Source organism: Dermochelys coriacea, chromosome 12 (assembly GCF_009764565.3).
Source record: "Dermochelys coriacea isolate rDerCor1 chromosome 12, rDerCor1.pri.v4, whole genome shotgun sequence".
NCBI lineage: Eukaryota > Metazoa > Chordata > Testudines > Dermochelyidae > Dermochelys > Dermochelys coriacea.
In genome coordinates, this window is record NC_050079.1 from 3,863,162 (window position 1) to 3,890,887 (window position 27,726).

At 47.8% G+C, this 27,726-nt stretch overlaps 1 protein-coding gene across 13 annotated transcripts in view; it reads right to left on the bottom strand.

The window, feature by feature from the left end:
* Window positions 1-6,621: 6,621 nt before the first annotated feature.
* The window catches only part of KIFC3 (kinesin family member C3), a 46,951-nt gene continuing 25,846 nt past the window's right edge, over window positions 6,622-27,726 (bottom strand). For 6 of the 13 annotated variants that reach the window (XM_043495085.1, XM_038368471.2, XM_043495087.1 and 3 more), the window contains 16 exons: window positions 24,855-24,920; window positions 23,931-24,071; window positions 23,577-23,816; window positions 22,862-23,035; window positions 22,336-22,483; window positions 21,880-22,010; window positions 21,438-21,549; window positions 20,660-20,841; window positions 20,148-20,252; window positions 19,460-19,590; window positions 17,083-17,206; window positions 15,227-15,356; window positions 14,276-14,505; window positions 11,384-11,518; window positions 10,904-11,012; window positions 6,622-8,689 (listed from right to left, as the gene is read on the bottom strand). In XM_043495085.1, the coding sequence (XP_043351020.1) occupies window positions 8,664-8,689; window positions 10,904-11,012; window positions 11,384-11,518; window positions 14,276-14,505; window positions 15,227-15,356; window positions 17,083-17,206; window positions 19,460-19,590; window positions 20,148-20,252; window positions 20,660-20,841; window positions 21,438-21,549; window positions 21,880-22,010; window positions 22,336-22,483; window positions 22,862-23,035; window positions 23,577-23,816; window positions 23,931-24,071; window positions 24,855-24,920 (2,184 nt within the window). In that variant the 3' untranslated portion in view covers window positions 6,622-8,663. Of the gene's footprint in view, window positions 8,690-9,291; window positions 11,013-11,383; window positions 11,519-14,275; window positions 14,506-15,226; window positions 15,357-17,082; window positions 17,207-19,459; window positions 19,591-20,147; window positions 20,253-20,659; window positions 20,842-21,437; window positions 21,550-21,879; window positions 22,011-22,335; window positions 22,484-22,861; window positions 23,036-23,576; window positions 24,072-24,854; window positions 24,921-27,726 lie in introns of those variants that run through there. The other 7 variants (XM_043495084.1, XM_043495083.1, XM_043495082.1 and 4 more) reach the window with 3 other exon arrangements.

The window sequence follows — 27,726 nt, forward strand, 5'->3', positions numbered from 1 at the left end:
CTGTGTTAAATGTTTGAGTCTCTAAACACCCAAAGCCCTGCCCTGCCCTCTGTCCTGCTGGGAACATTGTGGTGAAAGCAGGGCTCAGCTCACTAATGTTTACAATGGGAACCATACTGCGGTCTCCTCTCCTGCTGTCCGGTGCTGCTGAACGGTGTCAGTTTGCATGTCACGACCAAGGCGCAACCCCTGAATTTGGAGAGCAAGCGCCTAGTTCAGATTTTACAGGACATCTTCACTCCACTGTCTTATTCCATCCTAGAAGCTTTAAAAGAAATCTCCATTCACAGCTTGTCCTTGAATGGACCAGTTCCCATGTCTGACATGGATCTCCTTCTTTCCTGTGGCACAGTTAAGGTCCCACCTTTAGGGTTTTGATGAGCAACTTTGTCTGAATATTCCCTTGGGTTGCAGGCAGGAGATACCGCAGGTGTATGATGTACAAGAACCAAAACCCAAACCTGCCTAACGCGCTCACTGCCCAAGCTAAATGCAATGGAACCAGCATCCAGTAACCCAAGCCTTGCCAGCACTGCATCTTGACAGTGTAAGGGCTGGGAACAAAAGTAAAACCCATCAATGTTTTATCCTCTGTCTTCCCTGTTTGCTGCTCAGCCTGAAGAGGGCCATAACTCTTACCTTTTGCTGGAGGTAACCTGTTCAGTGTGTTGTGCTGATGTGTATACAGCCGTGCACAATGGGTGAGCTGTGCTTGAACACTTAACAGTTACCTGCCCTGAAGAATTTAGTCTAATGACCCAATGCTGCAAACATGGGAGCAGACAGTACAGTCAGTGGGACTCCATGGCAGCTGCAGGCCCTAGTGGTGTGCTCTAGGGCAAAATGAAGAGCTTGGTTGACAGAGGCGAATCCAAGTGTATGAGAAGTCTGGAAGAAAGCACAGAACAAGGAGGGAGTGAAGAGGACCCAGGGCTCAGACCAGGAGCAAAGCCTGCATGTAACAAGGAGCAGAGGACATGACTTGAGGACTCAGTGCTCTAATCCTGTATGATGGTTATGAAGGAGCAGCAGGGGTTTGTCATTCAGGATGGCTGTGCAGTGCAGAGTGCTGTGTGGGAAGCTTGCATAGATACTTGCATAGAATATCAGGGTTGGAAGGGACCTCAGGAGATCATCTAGTCCAACCCCCTGCTCAAAGCCTGGAGCCAGTGGTTCAATTCCTTGCTTTAAGCATGGCCTCCACACAAACTCTTTAAAAGTTACGTATTAACTGGCATCCTGCTTGCTTGCCTGCTGGTGAAACCTGCTCCATCATGGTCACAGGTAGAGAGAGGTTCTCTAGCCATAAAAGCATTCTAAGGGTGTATGGCCAGGAAAGTGCTCTGATCCACACCTGTCAATATGATGTTAAATTCATCCCCCTCTGGTCTGTCTTGCGCATTTACTGTGCCCTACAAGACTGGTCTGAGCAGTTCTCCAGTGCCTCGGTGTCAATAGCAATGGGGCTTTCCCCATTGGTGTCAATGATGGCTCAACCTCTGGAGTCATAGAGCAAGACCCTTCCTGCTGTGGTGGTGGCTGTGGAAATCAGATCAAGACACCTGAGGAAAAGCAGAGAGGGGCTGAGGGTGAAATCTATCCTGACATTTCTGAGAGTAGTCTGGAGAGAGACCCAAGAGCTGTGAAGGGACTTGTGAAACACTGGCTGTCAGCCTCCCTTTGTGGTTGCTGTTCCCTGCTGCTTTGTGCTCTGTTCCAGGCTGTTTTATGGAGCTACACCCATGTCTGGGTTTTGTTGAAATGAAAAATGCTCAGACAGCTGCATCACTCAAGTTAGAAACGGGTGTACTTGAGAAATAAGGACAGAAGGGAGAAGAATTATGTAACACTTCAGTGTGCGCCTAAGGCAGAGTGGCATGCAGGTAAGGATTGCCCAATACTCACTAGACCGAGAGCTTCTTGTCGTGCCAACTTTGTAAGTAAGCAATGATCCATGCTTGGGTGAGGATTACCCTGGCACTCTGTGTAGGTCGGGTGCAACTGTGGTAGAAGGCCAAAAGTTGCAGGTTTATCATCAAAACACCTGAAAAAGACCAGGGTACTTGGTGAAGGATGGAGGAAATGTTATGAAAATAACTTGAGCTGGAGGAAAACTGCCTTTCTCAGAATCAGCTATTCCTGCATCAGAAATGGCGCAATTGGTTGTTTTCCTCTCTGCCTATTTGTCTTTCACAAAATAGCCAGTAATGCAAATAGTCGTTCTGCAGCTGTGCCTGTCCGCATGGAGCAGCTGGACTGCAATGGAAAGAGGTGGTTTCTCTCCTAGGGAATGTGGTGGGGAGAACAGTTGAGTTAGAATATCTTTTTTTGTTTTGTTTTGTTTTTTTGTTAAATACATTGGAGTTCTGTAAACACAATTGTATGTTAAACTTCTAACACTGGCCTCTTCAGCTGTGAGGAGACAATGTGGTTCTATGGGTTGGGTGCAGCCTTCTCAGGCTAAGTGATTTGCACCCTGAGACCACTCATCAGTTGCTTTCCATAATTCTTTGGAGAGCTCTGCCAGCCTGAAGGAACTAACCTCTTCTGGGATTGCTTCAGAGGAGCATGGAGCAAATGCCCAGTTGCTTGGTTGAGTTTGTGACTCTTCTGTGATGCAGTAAGTAGGTGCTTACTGGGGAGTCCTGGCTCCACTTCTGAGCATGGTGGCTCATGCCTCAGACTGGTAGCAGATGTTCTTCATGGTTAAGAGCATAGAAGTTTAGTCTGCTGCTTAAAATAAATATCTTGGCCAAATACTAGCTTTCTGACATGCTGGAACGCCCCTTGGTGTTAGCCTATAATTGGCTCTTCGGGCTGCCTCCCTTGTTGTTTTGCCCATGCTTTATCCTTTAATCTTCGATCATTTAGTAGTCTAGGAACTGATCCATCATGGTTAGTCTTGGAACTCATTGTCTGTCTCTTGGAGCTGTTAGTTCAGAGGCTGCTGATTAATGATTTGCCCCCCAGCTCTAGGTGTTTTGCAAGTGTTTCCCTATAAACAGGTGAAATAAAAAATAGCTTGTCTCGTAAATGAAATTCATCTCCGGTTAAATCTGAATCTGCTGCGGGCTCCAGCACTCCACTGTCTCGTTCCAGCTCAGCAATCGTGTGAACTCCAGAAGTGAGGGGAAGAGCAAAGAATAAACGTAGGGAAACCACTCTACCACTCTTTCTCCCTTACCGTTCCTGGCCACCTGCTTCTGGACCATGCAGCCTATTTGATGTCTACAGCAGGCTCTGTGGGTTTTGTAAAGTTTCTATTCCTTTATAAAGTCTTTTGTGTGACAGAGTTAATTCCCCACCCAGCTCAACCAAGCAACACTCCTCAACAGAACAAAAGAAGCATATAATCTACTGGTCAAGCTGTCTTGGTGCTAGGATGAGCCAAACTACATTGTATGGAAATCCATTTGAAGCAAATCCCTGCCCCCTCTCCCCTAAATGCCTTATCTGACTGAGCCCGAACTGTCCATACAAATTTTGCTGATTGCATTAAGATCTGGTGTGAAATTTCAGGTGGATGGATTTGATTTTGGTAAAGTTCAAAGGTGTGTTTGGGTCAAATGTAGGTATAGAATAGGCGAGTTAGCGTCACCTAACCTAAGTCACTCTTCATCCCAGCACTTACACTTTCATTACAGTGTGGTACCGCTCAGCGGTGGCAGAACGTGAAGTTGGGGCTAGCTGTGCTCACTGGTTTGTGGTGCAGCCTGAGTGCTGTGCTGTTGTATTACAAGAGGGTAAGAATGACACTTGAGGTGGTAGCAGAGTCCCTTTTTAGATGATTCCTGTGCAGCTAGAGTTCCTCTTGCCCGCAGTTCTTTGCTGGCAGGAGATGAGCTAACTCCAGGGCTGCTTTCTAACAAAAGGGCAGCTGGTTCTTTGGTGTACGAGGGGCAGCAAGGGGTGCTCTTGCCCTGTGTGGATTGGTCCTTTTACTCTTCCAAGCAGTGGAGTTCCTAGCTGCTTGAGGGAGACTGTTGTAGAGCAGAGGTATGAGACTGAGCAGCCTCAGGTCAGGAGCTTCGGAGGCACAGGAGAGCAGAGTAAGATGTGGAGCCAGAGTTCCCGTTTGCTCTGTAGGGGAAGTGGTACACAACTGGTCTAACAAATCTGGGACAGAGGAGAGTCAGGTGTGTAGCTGGAATGGGGTGTTAGCTGAGGAAAGAGACTGATCATTGCCAAGCCCTGAATCTCACACAAACTAAGCAGCCTTAGTTAAGGAGCTGGAGATGCTATGGCCTAGCCCTATCTCATCCTTGCCCAACTCCTCCTTCCCCCCCTATAGCAGCTGACCTAGGCAACTGCAATGCCATTCTTTCCATCCACCTCCTGCAAGTCTTTTCCTGTCTCTGTATCCAACCTGACTCTGTACCTGGAGCAGGTGCTGCCCTTCAGTTTCCTCCCCACTTACATGCTTGTGCCCAGAAGCCAGGGTGAAGCTGCAACCCTCTCCTTGTCCTAATTTACCGAGGGCATGTTGTGCCAAAAAAATAAAAATTCTGCACACATTTTAAAATTTTGCACTTTTTTGTCAAATAAAGGTGGAGACTCTAGCATGACAGTAGGGAACACAGACCCCCTGGCTACCTAGAGGTGGGAGATCATGGTAAGCTTCCCCTCCCACCCAGGGCATGAACTCAGGGGTGAGGCTGTACCCAACCCTGACAGCACAAGGACTGGGCCTGCCCCAGAAACACCCTAGGGCCCTCCCCTCTGTGAGGGCAAGGCAGGGTCCAAGTGTGGAGGGGCTTAGTGTGTGGGGTTCCAGGTGTGGGTTGAGGGTTCTGTGGGGGGCAATATGGGTGTGGGCAGCTCAGTGGGGGATCCAGGTGCAGGGAAGAACTGGATGCACAGGGGCTTGTGTGGGGGAGGGGTTGGGTGCAACAGTAATGGAACTCTGCAGGGGAGTCCAGGTGCTTGGGGCTCAGTGGGGGCAGGGTCTGGGTATGGGGGGATAGCACTTGGCAGGGGGGTTGGAGTGGGTGGGGCTTAGAGGGGGGGCTCCAGATGCTGGGGGAGTGGAGCTCATCTTGGGGGTGGTTCTGAGTGCAGGGGAATGAGGCTCAGCAGGAGCATCTGGGTATGAGGGGGTCTGGATGAATGGGCGTTGGGCAGATGGGGGTGCAGCTCCCTGTACAGGGATTCCTCCCCATGCAGCTGAGGAGCAATGGGTGAAGGAAGCAGGGGGAGGGGGAGTTTGCAGAGCTGCCTGCAGCCAGGGGAGAAATCTGGGGGTGAGTCTGACCTGACTCTGGATGCCATGCAGGAGAAGAGGAAGTCCTGTCCTCCCCAGCCCAGTGCAGGGTGGGCGCTACCAGTCAGCTCTTCCCCAGTCTCATCTTCTGCCCCATAGCGATTTATCTCTCTGCTGACTGCCCTGGACACCCAAAATTTACTGCTGGGGAGGGTCACATGCCTGCTCTTGTGGCTTCCCTTTGCTTCCCCCCAGAAAGTCATTTTTCTGCAGGGAATCAAAGAAATATGTGGGGGGACATAAATTCTGCACATGTGCAGTGGTGAAGAATTCCCGCAGGAGTACTGATTGTGGGGAGGATGACACATGCTGCTTAAGGTTTGGTTAGAAGTAGGAGACCTACTTTCTCCCTCTATTTTCTGACTCACTGCAACGAGCAGGGATGTAATCCTTTTCAGGCCAACTGCACGAGCACCGAGGAGGCAACAAGCTAGTATAGATTCCCTGCCAGGAACCATTCCTACAGTACACTGTCAGCTGGGGCCTCTCTCCCTCCCACCAATAAATAGAAAAGAGAATAATTCTACCCTGCCCCAAAAATGACAAGTTCAAGGTCTGTGATGGTAAAAGCTCCTATGTTTTTATATGTTTCTCAGGCAGCGGCCTGCAGAAGACAAGCTGCACTTCAGATTGTAATAAACAGCAGCAAAAAGAGATTAAGAGGCGCTTTAGGATAAAGCATGAAAAGATTGATCAAAGCAACACATTTTGCAAGTGGCAGTAAAATGGGAGAGGAAAGAATTTTAAGCTGTTGCAGCAGCCAGCAGGGGAGAGATCATAAACTAGCAGCAGGCAAACAAATAGCGTGAAAGCGGTTGCTTTATACAATTTATTTAAAAAGTTTTGTTACAAAACAGGATCATTTTATTAAAATACATAAAAACATCTAATCTTACAAAAGGCTAGGATTTTTAAATAGAATCCACAGCGCAAGAACAAGCTTCAAAAGAGCCAAGGTGGAATCAAGTATTTGTAATACAGGGACGATTGACAAATGCAGCCTGTCCTCTGTAACGCAGGCCAGCACACCCTGTTGGCTGTATTTGGGCAGCTACTCTAAACAACAGCTCTTGAACTCCATCCACCCCACCCCACCCCACCCCACCCCACCCCCAAAGGTTAGACAACATCCACACAACTATATAAACCAGCGGTTTTTGCTTGTTTCTTTTCAGATACTGTGAGAGGATATAAATATTTCAGACACTTCCATGAATGAACACACTGACCTGTTTAGAAGGAGAGAAGATGGTTTTTAAAAATAGCTTTACAATTTGCTTTATTTGAATCTTTTTTAAACATTCAATGGCTGCTCAGCAGCAGCCTTACTACACTGGCACATTAACAGGTGCTTTTTGCACAGCCCTGTATGTCAAGTCCTGCGGGCAATGTGGGGGGTGGGGGTGGTGGTGAGAAGCAGAGGGATGGTAAAGGGTTCTGGCTCCAATGTTCTGCTTCACACACACAGTGGGGCCTGATCTTGCTTTCAATGGTAGCAGGATTCCAGTCTTTGCTGGACTATACAAAATAAATAGTAGATGCCCTGGTTACATATGGGAGACTTTGGCGCGTACGTTTCTGCAGGAGTAGGGCTCAGGGAGACAGATAGAAAACTGAATCAATCCTTTCCTGGATCTAAACCCAGTGTTAAGATCCCCTTGGTCTTTGGCAAGCAAGAAAGCTCTGCTATTCAGTTACCACCTGGCTGCTGCATCCTGCAGAGCAGTACCAAGTTATATCTGCTAGACAGCTGGAAGCCTGGGTCACTGCTACAAGGAAAACACCAGTTTAAAGGCAGTAGTTGCTTTTCTCAGCTCTTAACTTTAACCTCGCTACCCCTCTCCTGCCAGATGGATAAAGGTATGAAAGTCACTTAAAGAGCTTCATTTGCCTCTAGAGTTGGATCCAAGGAACTCTGGCTGGCTTTGAGGAATCCTTGGTTTAAGGCAGACAGTTCAGCTGGTTTTAGTGGTGGCTGGCTGCTGCTTTTATACACAGAGGTTGCAGGACTCGTCATGGCAGAGTGCCTGCTCCTTAGAAAAGTTCTGCTAAAAGACAACCAGCAGGGAAGGGCTAAAACATTTCTGCCTCAACATTTACCATAATGATCAGCAAACTTGCTTTCCTGTGTGGCTATCCCCACCCTCCGCAGCTATAATCAACTAAGGAGATGATTGGTGGAGGGGGGGAGGACTGCCTGAGAAACAGCAATGGGGGTTCAGAAGAAGGTACTGCTTGTATTTTTAGGAAAAGTGGGTGAAAAGGACAGTCCCCTCTGCAGTTTGCAGATGTGAAAATGAGTGGAAGACCGCTTCAAAGTGAACGGATTGTGAGCTTTAGCCAAGCAAATTATGGCCCTTCTGGATCCCCAAATGCTGTTTAAATTCAAGAATGAGAGGCACACACTGTCCCCTCTGAAATTCACGCTTCTCCTCTCGCTGTGTTGTGGGTCGGGCAGCAGAATACAATGAAATAGCATGTGTGCAAGTATGTCGGCATGAAGTTTGAACCAGGGCCAATGAGGACGTCCCTGTCGTAAATTACCTCCTGTCTAGGTTGTCCCGACCAGCTGACACCTACACAAGCTTTACCCCAGCTATCTATGAGGCGATGAAGACAGTGGCATGAAACTTCCACAGTGATCTTCCCTTCCACAGCCCTCACTCTGGCAGCAGCCGGACAGCCATGAATAGATCCGAATAGACGCAGCCCTGGTCGTTGCACAGAGGAAAGCAGACACATTTGGTTGGTTGGTAGGTTTTAAACCAACAGCTTGGTGATGCTCTTTATTCATTTACAAATAAAGCCGGGGCAGTGAGATGGGAGAGGCCCCCGGCAGCTCTAATCTCCCTTCAAATCCACTAAAAACCTCCATATGGCAAATAAAAGTGTACATGCATAAGTGCCACAGGTAGGCAGGTAAAAGCCCCTGGGCTCAGGTCCACCAGAATCCAGCTCCAGGGGCATCCATTGCCAGCAATGGAGTCCACACTGTGCACTGCCAAGCTTGGTGCCCCTATCTGGCAACACGAGTCTCCAGGTGGGGCTTTATTTCTGCAGGAGTCTTGGTTCAGAGATGGAGGAAGGAGAACCGGCACCCGACTACCTGGCTTCACATCTGCAGTGGAGCAGCCTTGTGTCCATGCTTTCAAGAGCTTCTGCCTCTGCTCGGGAGCCTGGAGAGAACTGTGTTCACCTTTGGCTCTTGGATCCCACAGAGTCCTGCTTGCTCCTGAACGTGTGACAGGGCACAGTACTGTGCATTGTCAATCCAGTGGGAGAGGTGTGGAGGAGGAGAAGAGTCTCTTTCCGTTTTCGGATCTCTTGAAACGCAAGAGTTCTCCTTCACAGCATTAACTCATTGGGACTGGAGCAGATCCTGTTCCCCAGCTGAGTGTGTCCATCACACGGGGACTGGCCTCAGCTTTCCTACAAGGAAAGAAAAGAGCATCAATACTATGGCAAAGAGGAGAATGCATAATTCCTGCCCCAAACACCAATGTAGAGACAGTGCTTCTAGAGCATGAGGGCTTCTCCCTGCTAGCAAAGGAAGGCCCCAGCTGTAACCCTGTAACACATGGATTGCCAAAGAAAAAGCGCCCTGCATTAGAGAGTGCAAACCACCTCACACCGTTTCTGTGACACAAGCCCCGCTTTGCCAGTTATTGAGCAGACTTGACCTTCTTCCTTAAGCATTTACTGAAAGTAGAGACCTTCACCACTTACAGAAAGGCTTACACCTGACTGCCCTCCATACCTGCACATGCTCACCTGGAGGCCAGGACTTCCCCTAATTTCAGGCTGCAATCAAAGTGAACAACAAAGTTTCATTGGAGACGAGGTCACACATGTTCCCACCCCCTGCAACGAAGCCTCCCCCTCCCCCACTTTTTCTCTCAGTGCTACAAGGGAAGAGGGGAAGTTGGGCATGGGATTCAGAACAGTGCACAAAGGGGATCGATTGAGGCTGGTTATGTAGCATCACCCTCTCTTTGTGTCCCCTTCAGGAATGGCTGCCAAGGGCGGTTTTAGCTGTGCTGCCTTGTCAAACTACGTGGCCATTACTGGTCCTTAAACGAGAGGCGATGCCGACAGCATGAGCTTGCAGTCTGCAATGAAAACCTCTTCCCTTGGTCAGCACCAGCTCCCCACCACATGGACGCTGGAGCAGATGCAGAACAGGTAGGATTAAGATCTCAGACCAGGCAGCGTCACCACTGGATCCTATTCCAAGAAGGGAGGTGGTAGAGGTTTAACTGGGAATGTTCCAGATCATTTGTGTTTAGCTAATGAACTTATTCCAGGCAAATGAGCAGTTAGTTCTCTGCTGCACTAGCCCCGGTTGTTACCAACCCTCTTTTCCCTAGTCATGTCTATTCTGGAATTTATCTGGGGAACTGTCCTGTGAAGACCCTCAAAAGGCAACACGAATAGAGCACAACACATCAGAGCACGTGGACACCTCAGCTCCTAGGATCACTCTTGGCACACCGGGACTGGAAGTATCAGAAAAGAGCTGTTTGTCACAGTTCTGGGCAACTGCCCTGTATTTTCCCTCAGGGCCCCAGCAAGGGCACCAGGATTCCAGCTCCCTTTCTTGGGTGGAGACCCACGTCTCTACCTTCTGTCTGGGGTATTTCCAGGCTGTGCAGTTCCCTGCCTTCAGTGTGGTATTCCCACCAGCAGAGACAGGCTGCCCAAGTACAGCTGCTTGCTTTCTCTGCAGAGATGGTTAACAGTGTTTACCATATCGCTCTTTCTAAGCAAACCTATTTTATTCTTAAGGTAAAAGCACCACACAGAAAACATATTAAAAACAACAAAAGAACCTACACACATGCTAAATAGCTTACTAGAGGTCACCCCAACCCTAATATGGGCTCTGGCAGGAGCAGTCCTTCAAATCCCACCCCCCAACGGTTTTCCTTGTCGTTTCAAGTTCATCACAGCTTCAGCTCAGAACAAGCACACAGTCTTATAGGGCTGCAGTAGGCCCAGCCCTTCAAACCCTTCCCCCAGGGCTGGGGCCCTCTGTGGACCAGGGGTCCTGCTCATTTGCTGGAAGAAGGCCCTGAGACAGTTTAAAACCAGGCTATTTATCCAAAAAATCCCTTCTTTGTGGGTCCCTGGAGAATCCAATCTGAAATCCAAGGAGGGTGGCTTCAAAGAGTGGATAACCAGAGCAATTACTTTAGTCTGTCTTAATTCCCTAAGGTTTGTCCAGGTTATAATCAATCTGTCACACCATCATCCACTCATATGAGCCTCCTAACTTCTCCATATTAGGGGCTTGTGAATTTTCTCTACAGCCTATGTGCCATTGGATAAAGCAGCTTGCCTCAGTGAGATCTAAGGGCTCTGTCTGATGCTGCAGAGCCAATGCCCACACATTTATGGTAAGACAAGCCCTCTGGGTCAGCCTTTGGTGCAAACAATGCGTTCCAAAGAAGTTCTCTTCTTGCTGGGAGGGACTCAGAAACCCTAGCTGGGCAGGGCAGAGGAGGTGGGAATTAATTAATTAATACAGTTTGGACACAGGGTGAAGAGTCTGGGCTTTGTTATTCACATCCACATGTGCCAAGAAGCATTATCAAAAATAGGGAAGGATCGAGAGGCTGAAGGAGACCTCTCCACTACACCTACCTGAGGTCTGGAGCTTCCTCCGGAATGAGCCTGCTCGTCTTAAAGGGGTCCCGGAGCTAGGAGAAGAATGTGTTCGAATGGAGGGCTGTGCTGCCACTGCTGAATCATTCTAGAGAGAGCAAGAAACTGGGATCAGACTGCAAAGAAAAGCTACACCGTCTGCACCATTAAGGATTTTTGAAGACAAATCACCCCACTAGTCAATCTGCCGGGTGAAGAATGCAGGCCGAACCTGATGGGACCACTACTGCTTGATGCAGTCAGAAAATGGGCCGTTGTATTCTGAGCAGGGTGGTAGATTCTGGAAGGGCCACTCGGGGAGTTCCGAACGTCAGGCCCTGGGTCTGGTGAGAGCGGGAGAAAGACTGTCCCAGGGTGGAGGAGGTTGTGTGTGTCACAGAGAAACAGAACGTGAGCAGCGCCCTAACAGAACAATCTAACGTAAGGCAATGGAAGAGTGCAATGGGGTTGGTTAGTTACCTCTAAGTGCTCCTGACTAGACCAGGACCCTAGTTCTGCTCTCCGGGATACAGGGCCCAGTTCCACAGAGCGAACCCTCTCAGCAAACTTTAGGGAACAGAGAGTCTCACTTGTGTTCTTCTCCACTGGAGAGACCTGGAGCCAGACAAAAATACACAGCATTCACTGCCTTGAACTTTTCCGGCCTCCCTCCCAACATTCCCATACTGCTCGCAGCGGGGAGCTGCCGATCCCTGGTAACAGGAGTGGGGCAGGACCGGAAGAGCCGTGTTCACTATCAGACAGCAGTTACAGTGAGGCTGGATAGAATCGAAGTTCCAGCTCTCCATCACAGCAAGAGTATTTCAGAGCTGCTAAGAGCCTATGATTAATAAAAATCATTTCCCATTACAGCACTGTACATGTATGTGGTGCTTTACAATCAGAGTCAAATGTGTTCCCTGTAACTAACACACTCTTGTTTGTAGAAGAGCTGAAATAAGCTACAGCAGCTGGCAACCGCTCAGTGGCTCTTCCATAAGGGAACAGCGGAGACACAGGCATTCTAGTGATTTATTGGTGAAATTCCTGGTGGGGAGGGGGCACACAAGCTGCAGGGAGGTTTTAAAAAAAAAAAAACAACCCAGGCCACCGTGAACAAATAGAGGTGAGCAGAGAGGGACTATTAAGAATCTGATAATGCCAACCACAGAAAAATACAGAGGAGAGGGGGAAACCCACCGAAAAAAGACCCATGTTCCCTGGCCTGGCCTGGCTGTTAGAAAATGTTTAGAGGCATAGTTTAGTATGAGATTTCTCAGACTTCCATAAACAAGTAGATCTCTGTGACCCACTCAGTACTAGAATCTGTGAATGGATTTACCAGCTTTCCTCCCTCCTCTCATGCACAACAGAGCTCTCTTTGAGTAGAGCTGTTAGAGACGATTGAAAAGGATGAGTTTTGCTGGTTCTATTTCAAGATCCAGTCTTTTCCTCACATCAGTGCCCCCAAGTATAGTGTAAACAGACCAGTAGGCAGGGCTGACTGAATCTCATTGGATGTCCTGACTTCTTGGCTCTGATGCTGGTGGAGTGCCGTGACAGACAACTGTGCTCCTCCTTTGTGACTGAGGGCATGTCTCTACTTTGAGCAGGAGGTGTCATTTCCAGCTCGAACAGACGTGTGTGCACTAGCTTTGATCCCACTACCACACTAAAAATAGAAGGGTAGCTGCAGCAGTGCAGGTAGCAAGACGGGCTGACTGCCTAAGTCCATCCCTACTGACCTCGGTCAGATTGTAGTTAGGGTGGCCAGCCCTCTCACTGGTTGCACTATCGCAGCTATGCTCTATTTTTAGCGTACTGGCTCAAACACAGCTAGTGCGGGTACATCTCCCCAAGCTAGAAATGACATCTCCAGCTCAAAGTGTCCATTCGCTGCTGTAAGAGGAGGCTCTCAGCTAGACCCGAGTATCCCCTTCCATTGCACTGGAACCTTTCCCTTTCAGTCCGTGACATGTCCCAAATGGTAAGCTACTCTGCAGTGCCTAGGGGAAAAGAAGATGATCAGGGAAAGGGGAGAGGAATGCCATACATTTACACAACACATAATGTATTCCTCATGCTTCATCACCAGCACAGACCCGACCAAGTGCAGATATTCCACAGCAGCACTGGGAGAACTCAAGAAGAGAGGCTAATGTTGGAGAGGGAGACTGTAATACGTTATGGCCTGCAGCACTTTCATGTTGAGACAGGAGCATGGTTTGAAGTGGGAAGTAAAGGCATGTAGGGAAGCCCATGTGTCTGCAGCAAATGTTGACAAAGAAGGGCACTCGGATACACACCCCACAGAGTCAGAAGACTGCAGTGGATCTACGCCAGTTTACACCAGTGGAAGAGCTAATCCTAGTGGGTGTGTAGGAGGATTTTCCAGAGGAGGGTGCCACTCCTCACAGTGGTAACGTTGAGGGTGTTCCCAAAAAGCAGAAGGGCAGTGATTGATTCCTGAGTCTGGTCAAAGGCAGCTATGTAAATACATGTTGTGTATTGCCCCAAGCAAACCGAACAAACAGAATGAAGCTGCTTAAATAAATGCCCAGTGAACATATAAGCCAGTTAGAGGATCACATTAAAATTGTATAGTATAGTATCAGTTGTTGCACTGCAAACTTGTTCTTAGAAGTGTGGTTTCTACTCTAAAAAACAACTGTGTAAAAATGGCACCTCCTTATTCATCTAGTCCCCATGGGACATTCAGGGTCAGCCTTGCTCACTTTAGTAACTAAAACAAGTTTTTACTGTTCTTTACTCCTATTATCCATACAGAAGCCAACATAGCTACGAGAGAGGAAGCCAAATTCTATTCCTTCTTATGCATTAGGGACAAACCTGCCAAGTAGGTTCCAGGCAGTGACACTTGTGCAAACTCACAGACAGCAACTGGACTGCACAGGTCTCACTGAAGGCAAAATCTGAAGCCAAGGGGGTTGCTCAGGAGTCACTAAGCCATAATTTGGCCTGCAGGGCCTTTATTACTAGTGACGAGATGGAAGAAATCCAGCTTGACTCTCAAGTTGCTGGCTGTTAAGAAAAAGCCCATCTTTTCACTTATAAACAGCACCATTGATTAAAATTAGAGACACTCCATGTAGAACCCACAGTGCCACTTTCAGAGGAGAGCCACACCTCAAGTGAAGCCTTATTGTATCTACCAATCCAAACTAAAGCACCTATATTATGAGACCACAAGTTTTCTTATGTCCATTCCTCAGACCTGTTAAGAACCCAATGAGGTTCTGGACCATGAGGTTCTGGACTTCTCTTGTAATTGGCTTTTTGACAGTTTAAAGTTTCCTGATCTAGTCAACCATCTCTCCTTACCTTATCTGCCTAGTCGGCCCTAGAACCCACCTGTACCATCATGAGGGTTTTGCTATCTCCGCTGAGGGAGTCTTGGAGTAGGTAGGTCAGTTTGGAGTTGCGGAATGGCACGTGACCCTGGCGGGCGCGCAGAGCATAAATCACATCTCCTAGTGCTGACAGCGACTTGTTGATGTACTGGGCCTCCCGGAGCCTGCTTCCCTCTGCACCAGACCTGCCTACCCGCTCAGATCCAGCCAAGTCCACCAGGTTCAGCTTCCCTATGACCAGCCAAAACACAAATACACACACACAAACTTAATAATCCTATGCAGTTACCTGCTTGGCCCATGTGGAAGTGCTAGCCACAGTGGGGCCTATCTAGCAATTAATGAACATCCCCATCCTCTCCAGTTAGAAACTAGACACACTAAGCTTTATATTGGTATGGAGAATTATGAGTAAAGAGTCCCACAGATCAACCTGCAGCTTGGATTTTCATTACATTTAAGAGTTGATGAAAGAGGGCCAATAGAGGTGACTATACAAGCTGAGCTATCTATCAAATCTACATTAGCTGGCCTTTGAGGGTTGCCTACACTTGATACAGAATCACTACACAATTGTGCAATGCATGGGGGTAAAAATTCCTTCTTGATCTTGTAGCAATCAGCTGATGCCCTGAAGCATGAAATCTGAGCACCTTATCTTAGCATGTATAACTACAGATGTTCTAGAGTAGCCAGCCTCTTTTTCAATCTGGCTACACGATTCAGTCCTGACCAGCAACACCCTGAGCATTCTGCTCCCAAACACTGACTCCCAGTAATTGTGTGGACTTCTGTGTCAGAGACAAGCAGCCCCTAAGGAGTAGGCCAGTGGCACCCAGTTCTTTTTTCATTTGTTACCCACTTCAGCAGTTGAACCCAAATCTCTAGGCCTGTGTCATCCAAGGATGGGTGTGATCACCAGTCTCACCTTCCACCCCCCAGGAGACACTACCTGTGGTTCTAAGTCCTGTGCTGTAGTCAAGTCCTCTTACTGTGACGATGAGGAGGGCGTGAGACCGTGAGCTGTGCTCATTGAGGCTGGTGTACTCAGTCACTCTGTTTGAGTGCCCAAATTCAAATACCTGGAAGAGAGGCAGAAAGCTGTGAGCCTTTAGATTTCATTGTGTTCTCTTGCCAGCAGCTTCGTCTATCCCGTCTACATTTACCACTTTCTTAAATGACAACATGGCAGGCAGGTCTTTGGCAGATCTTCCTTGCTGACGCTCAGCACCACAGGCTACCCCATTTTCTGAGCAGAACATGGATGAACGGCAGTTCCTTTCTTGCTTGCAGATGCTCATAACCCCAGGCAAATATTAACCCTATTCCTTCCGCAATGAAATCATCAACGACCAACCTTAATTGCTCACGAAAGATATTGGATTGACAGTAGCCCTAAATTTGCCCACAGAATAGGCATGGTATGAGCAGTCAGTGCTAGTTTCCCATCACACATCTCTGGCCAGTGCATCTGTCTCCTTTTCTGGTGGGAGCACTTCGAGGACAAGGCCACTCTTTTCAGAGACTGCCAGCAAGGGTGCAAACCCTGTGGGTGGGTGGGTGGGTGTCTGGGGGGTTGCGGGGCAATATAGTTGGGATATGGACACAGAAGTGGACTGAGACCTGACAGTTCATTTCACACAAGGCACTGTCCAGCCCTTCGACCTGTGGGTGAAAGCTTTGGTATCCCATTAACACCCTGAGAACCATCTAGGCCCCAAAATCTTATTTTTAAATTATTTGTGGCTCACACAAAGGGTTATTGACCTCAAAGCTGGTCTCATCATGTGGCATTTGTCACATTATATTCAGGGCCCTATTCCAGTCTCCCTTCCCTGCTCCTCACAAGCACACCCAGTTCGGAGAGGTAATTACTTTAGACCTCTATTTCATAGAATCATAGAAGATGAGGGTTGGAAGAGACCTCAGGAGGTCATCTAGTCCAACCCCCTGCTCAAAGCAGGACCAACCCCCCTAAATGTACCTTCATTCTTTACAAATCTGTCACCTACTCCCTGTTTTTGTGAAGTGCTGACTCATGAAATTGAAATTACAGCACATTTTAGGCATGTGAAGAAACACAGCACACATTCCAAGCTGCTTTCTGGGTCGATTCTGTTGGGTGCCTCGTTTTCAGTCTGACTCCTACAAGAGGCAAATATCACACGTGTGAGTCTAGGAGGGTTTGGATCTGTGTCCACTGCCTTCATCTTATGCAGAGCCGTCCCATCCATAGGACAGACCGGGACAACCGCCCCAGGACCCACGCTTTGGGGGGCCCCGTGCTTCAGGATGCAGGGTCCAGGGCAGCCTGCAGGGTTAGCGGGGGGCCTGGTGCCGGCAGCAGCAAGCAACCCAGCTCCAGCCCACTCTGCTCTGTGGGAAGAGGTGGGGAGGGACAGGAAAGGGAAGAGGCAGGAGCGGGAAGAGGTGGAGCGGGGGCGGGAAGGGGGTGGGGCAGGGTAGGGTGAGGCAGAAGCCGGAAGAGGTGGGACCTGGGATTGGGGGAAGGGTGGAGAGGGGGCAGGGCCTGGGCCAGAGGGAGTTATCCCAGGCCCCGCACCCCCTAGTGTCGGCCCTGATCTTATGTGTGGAGAGATGAGGCATTTGCATCCTCTTGTCCCAATGCTGCGACCACTGCTCCAGCAGCTGGTCTGTTCATAACAGAAGAACTTGAGTAAGTCTCTCTAATGCAAAAGGCAGTTTACCCCATCCCAGTAGGTGATCCCCCAGCTGGTTCACCCCAGCTACTAGGTACCATCTCTGCCCTTCCCCTCCTGGTTTCTCCATCTCTCAGGATGTTTTTACCTTGTTAATATCCTCCACACTTCGCACCTGGAACTCAGTCAGTCCTGGTACATACAGCTGCCCGCTGCCATCCGGGCACAGTTTGATGTCCAGCTTCTCCTGAGGCTCCTTCCCAAGCAAGTCCCTGTAAAGACGGGCAAGGTGACCCTCCCCTCAGACTCGTGTCATTTTCTATTCCCTACACTAGCGACTTACAAAGGTGAAAGGTATGAAGCCTTTCAGCCTGACCACCCCTGAACTAATGTCCCCAGCTAGGAAACTACAGACCGTGGCAAGCCAGGCTCCCATGCTCTGCTCTGCTCTGCCAGTGGTCTGGTTTATGACCTAGACAGGACAAGCTTTTTCCAGCCGTTGGAAGCCAGGATCTCTCCCCAAGCACGCTTACCCCAACTGTTGCCCACAAAAACTTTTCATTGGCTTTGGGTGAACAAGCACAGACTAAATATTAGTGACACTAGCTATACAATTTTCAGTGGAATCATTTCCCACTGGATGCTTCCTCATCTATTTATAGTCTCAGCTCTTCTATTTTCTGAGTGTGTGTTATTTGTCTGTCAGGAATGTAACACAACCCATCCGTATAGCGCCCCAAACAGATCCACATTCAGAAGTTCCACTCCCCTGTTTCCACCTGATCCGACTCATGCCTGCTTTTATTATCTCAACAACTGACAGTCTCCGTCTCAGGTTCAACCTACCCAGTTGCTGTATAATTAAGTCATTTTTCTAATGTCTTTGCTGCCACCCTTCTGTGCTCCATTCCCACCCTCAACCCTACTCCTGAAGGAGACAAGAAGAATTCACTGGAGGAAAATGCTTCTCATTCTTTGAGACCGTAGCTCACAATTTCCAAATGTAACAACCAAAGTGCCAAAGGCACAAAACACAGGCAGAGAATGTTAATGTAAAAGAGCTTCCAATTAAGGCTTGTTGGGGTTTCCACATCCATTAGCGTAAAACGAGGAGGCAGAGAGCGAAAGCATGAAGGGGAAAAATACAGTCTGATTGCCGGCTGATGTTTTAACAGGTGTTGGCATAAACAAGAGACCACAGAAACAGAAGGCATTCTAGGAACCCAAGGCTTGGGAAGAATTCCAGGCACAGCCCTGTGTGCTGAGAAAAATCCCCGAGCCCGCTAAAGCTAGGGGACTGGAGCACAGATCAAAAACAGAATGTACAGCCCAGGATCAGTGTAGTAGTTTAAGATTTCAGAGACACCATATGCTTCTCAATTACCTGTACATGGGAGAGAAGAGACTGTACACTAGACAAGTTGGAGGAGGAGAGATATATGAAGAGAACCTGCTTTTTCAGTCATTAAGCATTTCCCAGCCTAAGCACTACAAGTAAACTCTCGGTAAACACAACAAAAATAGGTTCCAGAGTAGCAGCCGTGTTAGTCTGTATCCGCAAAAAGAACAGGAGGACTTGTGGCACCTTAGAGACTAACAAATTTATTAGAGCATAAGCTTTCATGAGCTACCGCTCACTTCATCAGATGCATGCAGTGGAAAATACTGTGGGGAGATTTTATATACACAGAGAACAATGGGTGTTACATTACACACTGTAACCAGAGTGATCAGGTAAGGTGAGCTATTACCAGCAGGAGAGAAAAAAAACCTTTTGTAGTGATAATCAAGGTGGGCCATTTCCAGCAGTTGACAAGAACATGTGAGGAACAGTGTGTGGGGGGGAAATAAACAAAAAAAACCTTCAAAAACAGACTCCAACGAGAGACTGCTGAATTGGAATTAATTTGCAAACTGGACACCACTAATTTAGGCTTGAATAAAGACTGGGACTGGATGTGTCATTACACAAAGTAAAACTATTTCCCCATGTTTATTCCCCCCCTCCACCCTCCAACTGTTCCTCAGTCGTTCTTGTCAACTGCTGGAAATGGCCCACCTTGATTATCACTACAAAAGGTTTTCCCCCCTCCCCGCTCTCCTGCTGGTAATAGCTCATCTTACCTGATCACTCTCCTTACACTGTGTATTGTAACACCCATTGTTTCATGTTCTCTGTGTATATAAATCTCCCCACTGTCTTTTCCACTGCATGCATCCAATGATGCTCACGGAAGCTTATGCTCAAATAAATTTGTTAGTCTCTACGGTGCCACAAGTACTCCGGTTCTTCTTACAACGAAAATAGACAGCCTGGTTCAGAGTTCAGGTGTGTCATTTATGCCCAGCCCTGCCCAGGCACAGTGCGGAGCCACCTTGCCCTGGAGGAGCACCAGGACAGATTGCCCTTGCATTTGCAGGGTGACTCAGTGCACACACTCCATGTCACCCATTAAGGGACACAGACATCCCACACTCAAGCTTTCCTACAGACTCCCACCGCTCCCAGGCTCCCTTCCTGTTACCTGAGCGCCTCGTTGTAAATCTCCGCCACACTGACAGTGATAGTGTAGCCCCAGTCAGACGCTTTCCTCTGCACCTCGGAGAAGAGGAGCTGGAGAGCTCGCTGGTTGATTCCTGGGTTTTCAGGAGTTCCCTGATGATCAAGAAAAAAATCTCACGTGACATCAATGGAGAGAAAGGTGTGAGAGTGACTGACACAAGACTCACTATGGAGCCCATACGGTGTGCAGTTGTGAGGAGACCGGTAGGATATTACACCATGACAAAGCTTGGAACAGGCATCCATGATTCGCTGTGGAATCACCAACATCCACCTCCCACGCTCATGGAAGAGAAGGGGAACATCCAGAAGGTTGCAAAACAACTAGATTCCAACCTTCTTCTCCAGACTGTTCTGCTGTTGGCATTGTGAGGTTTGTTACAAACTTGGAAGATGCATAGTCAGGGCTGTTGTGCATGGTTAATCAGGGAACATCATTATTCTTGGTCACCATGACAAAGGGGGAATTTACACACATTTACCCATGACCATATCCATTACATACAGTGATCTAGGGATCAATCTACCCTCACCCTTCCTCAAGAAATGATGACACTGAGCCATAGAATACAGGAAGCAAAGCAAGAAGATGCACTGAAAGGGAAGATGGAGGGAGACAGAGAGAGAAAAGGCAAGAAGGGGAAATTTACCTCCATTGTATATGTCTTGCCTGCACCTGTCTGTCCATAGGCAAATATACAGACATTGTAGCCATCAATACAGGATGTGATCAGGGCCTGAACTTCCTGGAATACCTGCCAATGGGAAAGAAATAAAAAATGAGCAATATCTGACACCCCAGCATAACCACTCCCCCTGCTGCGCCTCTCATACAGATTACACTTGGGATTGACTGGCTGTGCTGGAATCTCGTTTCTACATTAATTTATTACATATCATTGGGTGATGGAAAAGCATATACATTATACCAGCAGAGATACAGCCCTCAAGTCTAGGTTCTACTCTGCCTGCTTATTGCTCCTTTGGAGGAAAGAGTTGCTTTACCTTCTCTTCTCCATCCTTCCCCTACAAAATCAGGGACCTGTGAGTGATCTGCAACCTTATGAAATAATTATATGTATACTCATATTGACACACACCTTTCTCTTGAGGTGGAAGTCCATGCTAATGTACCAGTACAGAAACATGTGGATGTACTTACATCTTGCTGTGTTGCCTGTGGGGAGAAAACCTTGTCCAATTCAAATGACACCTGCTTCCCCTTGTGCATCAGGTGCAAGATAGCATCATCGTCAGGGTCAAAGGTCACCGAGTTGGCTGCTTCAGGCCCTTCCCCATCCTCTTTAGTTATTGGCCGGACTCGGCCAAACACACGGATATTTCCTTTACAAGACAAAAATACAGACTAAAATACAGAGACAAGCTCTCGATGAACCTTCCCACCAATTATCTCTTATCAAAGGGCATCAGACAGTGAACATGCTTAACACAATCCACTTCACTTCTCGCATTCTCTTCTGTAACTCCAGATCCCAAAGGTGGAGACTTAAAGTAACATGCTCCAAGACCACAAGCCAGATCATGCAGACTTCCCATAAGACAGATGTGTTGCTAGTGCCCTGTACAGAATATGTGACACATGCATGGATGCAGTCACAAGACAATGTTGTCTGCAGCAGGCCACAAATCATGTCCCTAGTAGAACACACTGAAACCCCGGTGATCTGGAGACAGACCACAATAGGTTACTGTGCAAAAGAAATGCTTCAGCTCCAATGCTGAAGCTTTTGTTATTGCCCTTATGGGTAGGTCCCCCAGAACCAACGATCCCAGTCTCACGCCTGAACAAATGTCTAACTTCAGTCCAATCACAAAGCTTGAAGTGGGAAGTCTCTGCCCTACAGCTGCATTAATGTACCCCACCGAAAAGATCTGCCCTACATCGCTGTCTAAATAATATCTCACACACACACACCTACCTTTCAGCCGCACCAGTTCGTTGTGACATTTTTTCCGGAGTTGCAGCTCCCTGCGGTATTTCCTGAGTAGCTCCCGATTTGTGCTGTTCACCTCCTCAATAGCTTGTCCAATCTGAAGAGGAGGAGACACTAAATTATGAGAGGGGGAAAAATCAAAGTATGGCGAACCCCCACCAGAGCATGCTACCCACCCACCCACCCACCCACCCACCCCCCTCTCGTTCTCACGCACACGCATGCATGCACGCACACATTCTCTTTCACAGTGCAGGAACTAGAAAAGGAATCTAACAAGGGAAACATGGGGGACGTTCCCATGGCAGAGAATCAAAGAGCATCTGTCTCCTTCATGCTCATTGTGCAAATCTAATTGTGGCAGAATCAAAGCGATAGTGTTAGATCCTGCTCTACCGCAAAGCAAGGATTCTCCTGCCACGCTCACCTCTGCCTTGGCATTCCGCAGAGCTTCCTGCAGTAGCAGGGGGAAGTCTCGGACCTGGCGTTTCAGGCTGTTGTAATCATTGGTAAGGGTTCGGAGTGCTGGCTGTAGTGTGAGAAGGTTTGTCCGGACCCCTGCAAACAAACATAAGACAATTGATAATCCTCACATTAAGATCCCACCTTGAAGGTGATAAAGCCCTTCTCCTGTTCGGAGCTTTCACTTGGAAGCGTAGGTCTGAACTCAAACTACCAACAGAGCAGATGGCAGAGATGTGGGGAGGATTCACTAATGCTGCTGGGCATTTCTAAATCCAAATGTGGCTTTCCTCTCGTAACTCCTAAGGAAGTCCTGGTGCAAATGAGAATGTGTAACATCACCTGGAAAGCTACATTCCCCAATACCTGTACTACCCACCCTCATCAGGTTGTTGTGGGACTTGCTTCCCCTGTTCCTCACCTGCCAGGTTCTCATGCACAGCTTTCATTTCTAGTTGAGCTCGTGCAAATGCTTCTTCAATGGCCCGGTTCTTGTCATCTTCCATGTTCTGCATCTCCTCCAGCATCTGTCCATGTGTCTGCTCCAGTTCAGACTCATACATCATAATCTAGGAAGGGACCCAAACTGGAGTTATTACTCCGTGACAAAAAACAGCATCACAAAGGCCAAGCCCAGCAGGACTGAATCACTCACCCACCCATCCAATGTTACATGCCAACTCTTATCAGAGTTTGTTAAAATTCTTTTACTTGTACCATGGGGCTAGGTGAGTAAGTCAGAAACAGTCAATCAAAAAAGGCCATTGAACAGGGAGTAATGTGACCAATGGAAATTCTTCAAGTTGTTCCAATGTATGTTCCCTGTGCGACCCAGGGACCTGACTCTGAGGTTGGATGCAGTTTGCTATGTTCCTTTGTAGCTGTTTTTCTCTCCTTTTCCACCCACACATTGTACATTTTCCCCTGCTCTATGCAGTACTGATTACCTGGGCTCTGAGCTGGGCTGCAGTCTTCTGAGACTTCTGTAATTGCTGTTCCATCTCCTTTAGCACCTGTCTCTGCATCCCCACTTGCTCCTGCAAGTACTGATTCCGTGACTGGGTCTCACATAGAGCCTGCTTTGTCTTGGATGACTCCACTTCCACCGTTTTGATGATATACTACAAAAAAATTCCCAACACAAGCACTTGAGATACTCCCCACTATCAGGCCTGGGACAGACACGGCCTTGGCCGAATCAAAGGCATTCCCCACTGAATTTTCAAGGAAGTTTATCCACAAGGACCAGATGAAACCAGCAAGTCCCTTGGAGCTCAGTGTAGGTCTGCATAACCACCATTATAGATTTACCATAAAGATAGTGGCATCTTTAGCGCACAAAGCTGGGACTCTTATTTATATGACAGATTTCACCTACCCTGAGCACCTTGTACACTGCCAGGATTCTGTATAAGCTACAGACAAACAACAAACAGTATTCAAACCAGCTGCAAGCTCCTCCTAGATTCTCTGAGTCAAGTGCTAGCCTGTTTTGTACCCCTTTTGATATCAAGGGGTTAATAGGGGAGAAAGCCTGGCAGAGTTTGGCCCTCTCTCTCTAAACAAAATGCAAAGACATGCATTCTGCGTGGATTTTTAACAGCAAATGGGCAGAATGATCAATAGGAATCACCCCTGCATAACTGATTTGCTCCATCTCACCTTTATCTGCTGGGGTTGGGCTTTCAAGCTAGCTATAGTCTCCTGGCTGTCCCGTAGCCTCCTGCTGAGTCGCTCCTCCTCCTCAGCCCTCTCTGCAAGGGAGTCCTTCAAGCGCAGCTCTACCTCTGCCAGGCGGTTGGTCTTCTGCTGCACTTCCACGTCCAGCTCCGACAGCCTCCCTTTAGCCTCCTCCGCCTCCAGCTGCAGCTGGGCCACCCTTTCTTGCAGCCTTGCATTCTCCTGCAAACCAGGTTGGGAGAGGAAGCCAAGTTTCATGTGATCAGCGGGCAGCAAGCATATGATACATAATGAACAGGTCTGTATGCATACTCCCCACCCTCGTGACCTGGTGACCTGGATGTGTTCGCAGTCAATGCATTTCACATGCTGCGTTCCCAGCTTCTGCAGCTCTGCCTCGCGTGACTTCATGTCTTCCTTCAGGTGTTCGTTCTCTGCAACGAGCAGATCCCGATGCTTTTCCAAGTCAGTGCCTCCCTGAAAAGGGCAGAATAGGGGACAAAGTCTTTTTTAACCCAATATTTTACTTTTAGTCAGTGGGTCAAATTCTGCTCTCTCCCTACACCCATGCAATGTATTTGACTTCAGTGGAGTTGCAGCGATAAAAGAAAGAACAGGATTGGGCACAGTATCTTTAATAATAATTAAGGATTCTACATTTTTCACAAACTAGACACATACAAAGAAAAGGAGGACTTGTGGCACCTTAGAGACTAACAATGCTCAAATAAATTGGTTAGTCTATAAGGTGCCACAAGTCCTCCTTTTCTTTTTGCAAATACAGACTAACATGGCTGCTATTCTGAAACCTATACACATATGCTACTCCTGAAATGCAGCCATCTCTGGGGTGAAGGGCAGAATGCAGCCAGTGAATACCACAATAATAGTGGCATGGGAAATTTTGTCCAAGGACACCAGCAGCAAACTCCTGCTATAGAGAAGAGTGCCAGGGCCTCTGTTTTAAGGCTGCATTGGACAAACTCCCATGTAACTTAATGGACTTCAATTTATCTTCCTCAGGTTGGTCCAAATCCATCTGGGTCAAACTTATGGTTCTGGGAGTATTTCATTCATCATCCTTAGGCTTCTAAACAATCTCCATCTGCTCTGAGATTTCTTTCTTTTCTCTCCCTGTTTTACTGTCTCATATGTAAACTACTAAGGAACCAACAACTCCAACCAAGAATGTAACCATTTCTCAGGGGAAAAACACATGTAATACAGATATAAAAAACAGATAAATTTCCAAGGGCTCACCAACTCAGAACGGAGTCTGTTCACTTCCTGAGCTTGATCCAGGAGTTTCCCCTTCAGATTTTCAACCTGTCAACACAGGCACAAGTTGACTAGGCTGGTCCCCTTTTTATTTTGACCACAAACACCTCCTCCCAACACACACCGGCTCAAATTACACATAGCTTCACTTGAAGCTGCAATGCTCCGGCACAAAAATAAGGTGCTTTAAGGCCCAGAGGGAAAAATCATGAATTTCCTACAAGCCACACAGAGCCAGACCAATAGACTGGGTAGTTACGAGTTGCGGAACCCCCCCAGCCCAGAGAAAGCAATGTCCAAGACTACATTGGAAGGATGCTGGCCCTGAGAAGACAACAAACCATACCAGCAATCCCCAAATTATATGGGGTGCTATTCATCAAACAAGCAACGCACTCTCTTTATTTCTGCTAATATGACTGTAGAATACCATGTAGCTAGCTTTTCTGGAGAGAACTGGGTACATAACAGCCCTGGCTAACTGTGAGCTGCCATTGAAAACATCAACAAAGTGGGAACATAAAAAAGATTCAAAACTGGAAAGGAAATAGACTTATTTGGTCCCTTACTCCACACCTGCATCAGCACAGATACCTGGCAGTATCTTCTCCAATGCAGTTTTAGTTCCAAGTAATGGGCCACCCACCACCTCCCTGGAGCAAATTATTCCTCAGAGTGAGACCACACTGTTAGGACTATTTCCTGATATTCAGCAAAAGTTTTCTTTGCTGTTTCATCCCATTTCCTCTGATAATTGCTTGTATGTTTGAGTGCTACCCACACCAATTACTCATTTTCTGCCTCAATGCATGTTTGAGGATTAAAAATTAAAAAAAGTGTTTTTTTTTCAGGTAACCTTCTCTACCACATGAGCATTTTGACAGCCTGTCCTCCATTCTTTCACCAACTCTTGGGAGAAACTTTAATGGATAAAAAATGTTGTTTCTTATTGGAGAAATCTTCCATCCCAACTGTGCTCAGAGATCGAATTGTCCCCTCCTCGCCAGGTGGACATAAGCTGCCTAACTCTGTAACATAGAGCAGGGCTCAGACTGGCTCACCTGTGTGTTCGTAGAATCATAGAATCTCAGGGTTGGAAGGGACCTCAGGAGGTATCTCGTCCAAGCCCCTGCTTAAAGCAGGACCAATCCCCAACTAAATCATCCCAGCCAGGGCTTTGTCAAGCCTGACCTTAAAAACTGCTAAGGAAGGAGATTCCACCACCTCCCTAGGTAATGGATTCCAGTGCTTCACTGCCCTCCTAGTGAAAAAGTTTTTCCTAATATCCAACCTAGACCTCCCCAACTGCAACTTGAGACCATTACTTCTTGTTCTGTCATCTGCTACCACTGAGAACAATCTAGATCCATCCTCTCTGGAACCCCCCTTCAGGTAGTTGAAAGCAGCTATCACATCCCCCCTCATTCTTCTCTTCTGCAGACTAAACAATCCCAGTTCCCTCAGCCTCTCCTCATAAGTCATGTGTTCCAGTCCCTAATCATTTTTGTTGCCCTCCGCTGGACTCTTTCCAATTTTTTCATATCCTTCTTGTAGTGTAGGGCCCAAAACTGGACACAGTACTCCAGATGAGGCCTCACCAGTGTCGAAGAGAGGGGAACGATCACATCCCTCGATCTGCTGGCAATGCCCCTATTTATACAGCCCAAAATGCCATTGGCCTTCTTGGCAACAAAGACACACTGTTGACTCATATCCAGCTTCTCGTCCACTGTAACCCCTAGGTCCTTTTCTGCAGAACTGCTGCCTAGCCATTCGGTCCCTAGTCTGTAGCAGTGCATGGGATTCTTCCATCCTAAGTGCAGGACTCTGCACTTGTCCTTGTTGAATCTCATCAGATTTCTTTTGGCCCAATCCTCTAATTTGTCTAGGTTCCTCTGTCTCTTATCCCTACCCTCCAGTGTATCTACCTCTCCTCCCAGTTTAGTGTCATCTGCAAACTTGCTGAGGGTGCAATCCACGCCATCCTCCAGATCATTAATGAAGATATTGAACAAAACCAGCCCCAGGACCGAACCTTGGGGCACTCCACTTGATACTGGCTGCCAACTAGACATGGAGCCATTGATCACTACCCATTGAGCCCGACAATCTAGCCAGCTTTCTATCCACCTTATAGTCCATTCATCTAGCCCATCCTTCTTTAACTTGCTGGCAAGAATACTGTGGGAGACCGTGTCAAAAGCTTTGCTAAAGTCAAGGAATAACAAGTCCACTGCTTTCCCCTCATCCACAGAGCCAGTTATCTCATTATAGAAGGCAATTAGATTAGTCAGGCATGACTTGCCCTTCGTGAATCCATGCTGACTGTTCCTGATCACTTTCCTCGCCTCTAAGTGCTTCAGAATTGATTCCTTGAGGACCTGCTCCATGATTTTTCCAAGGACTGAGGTGAGATTGACTGGCCTGTAGTTCCCCGGATCCTCCTCCTTCCCTTTTTTAAGGATGGGCACTACATTAGCCTTTTTCCAGTCATCCGGGACCTCACCCGATCACCATGAGTTTTCAAAGATAATGGCCAATGGCTCTGCAATCACATCCGCCAACTCCTTTAGCACTCTCGGATGCAGTGCATCCGGCCCCATGAACTTGTGCTCGTCCAGCTTTTCTAAATAGTCCCGAACCACTTCTTTCTCCACAGAGGGCTAGTCACCTCCTCCCCATGCTGTGCTGCCCAGTGCAGTAGTCTGGGAGCTGACCTTGTTTGTGAAGGCAGAGGCAAAAAAAGCATTGAGTACATTAGCTTTTTCCACATCCTCTGTCACTAGGTTGCCTCCCTCATTCAGTAAGGGGCCCACACTTTCCTTGACTTTCTTCTTGTTGCTAACATACCTGA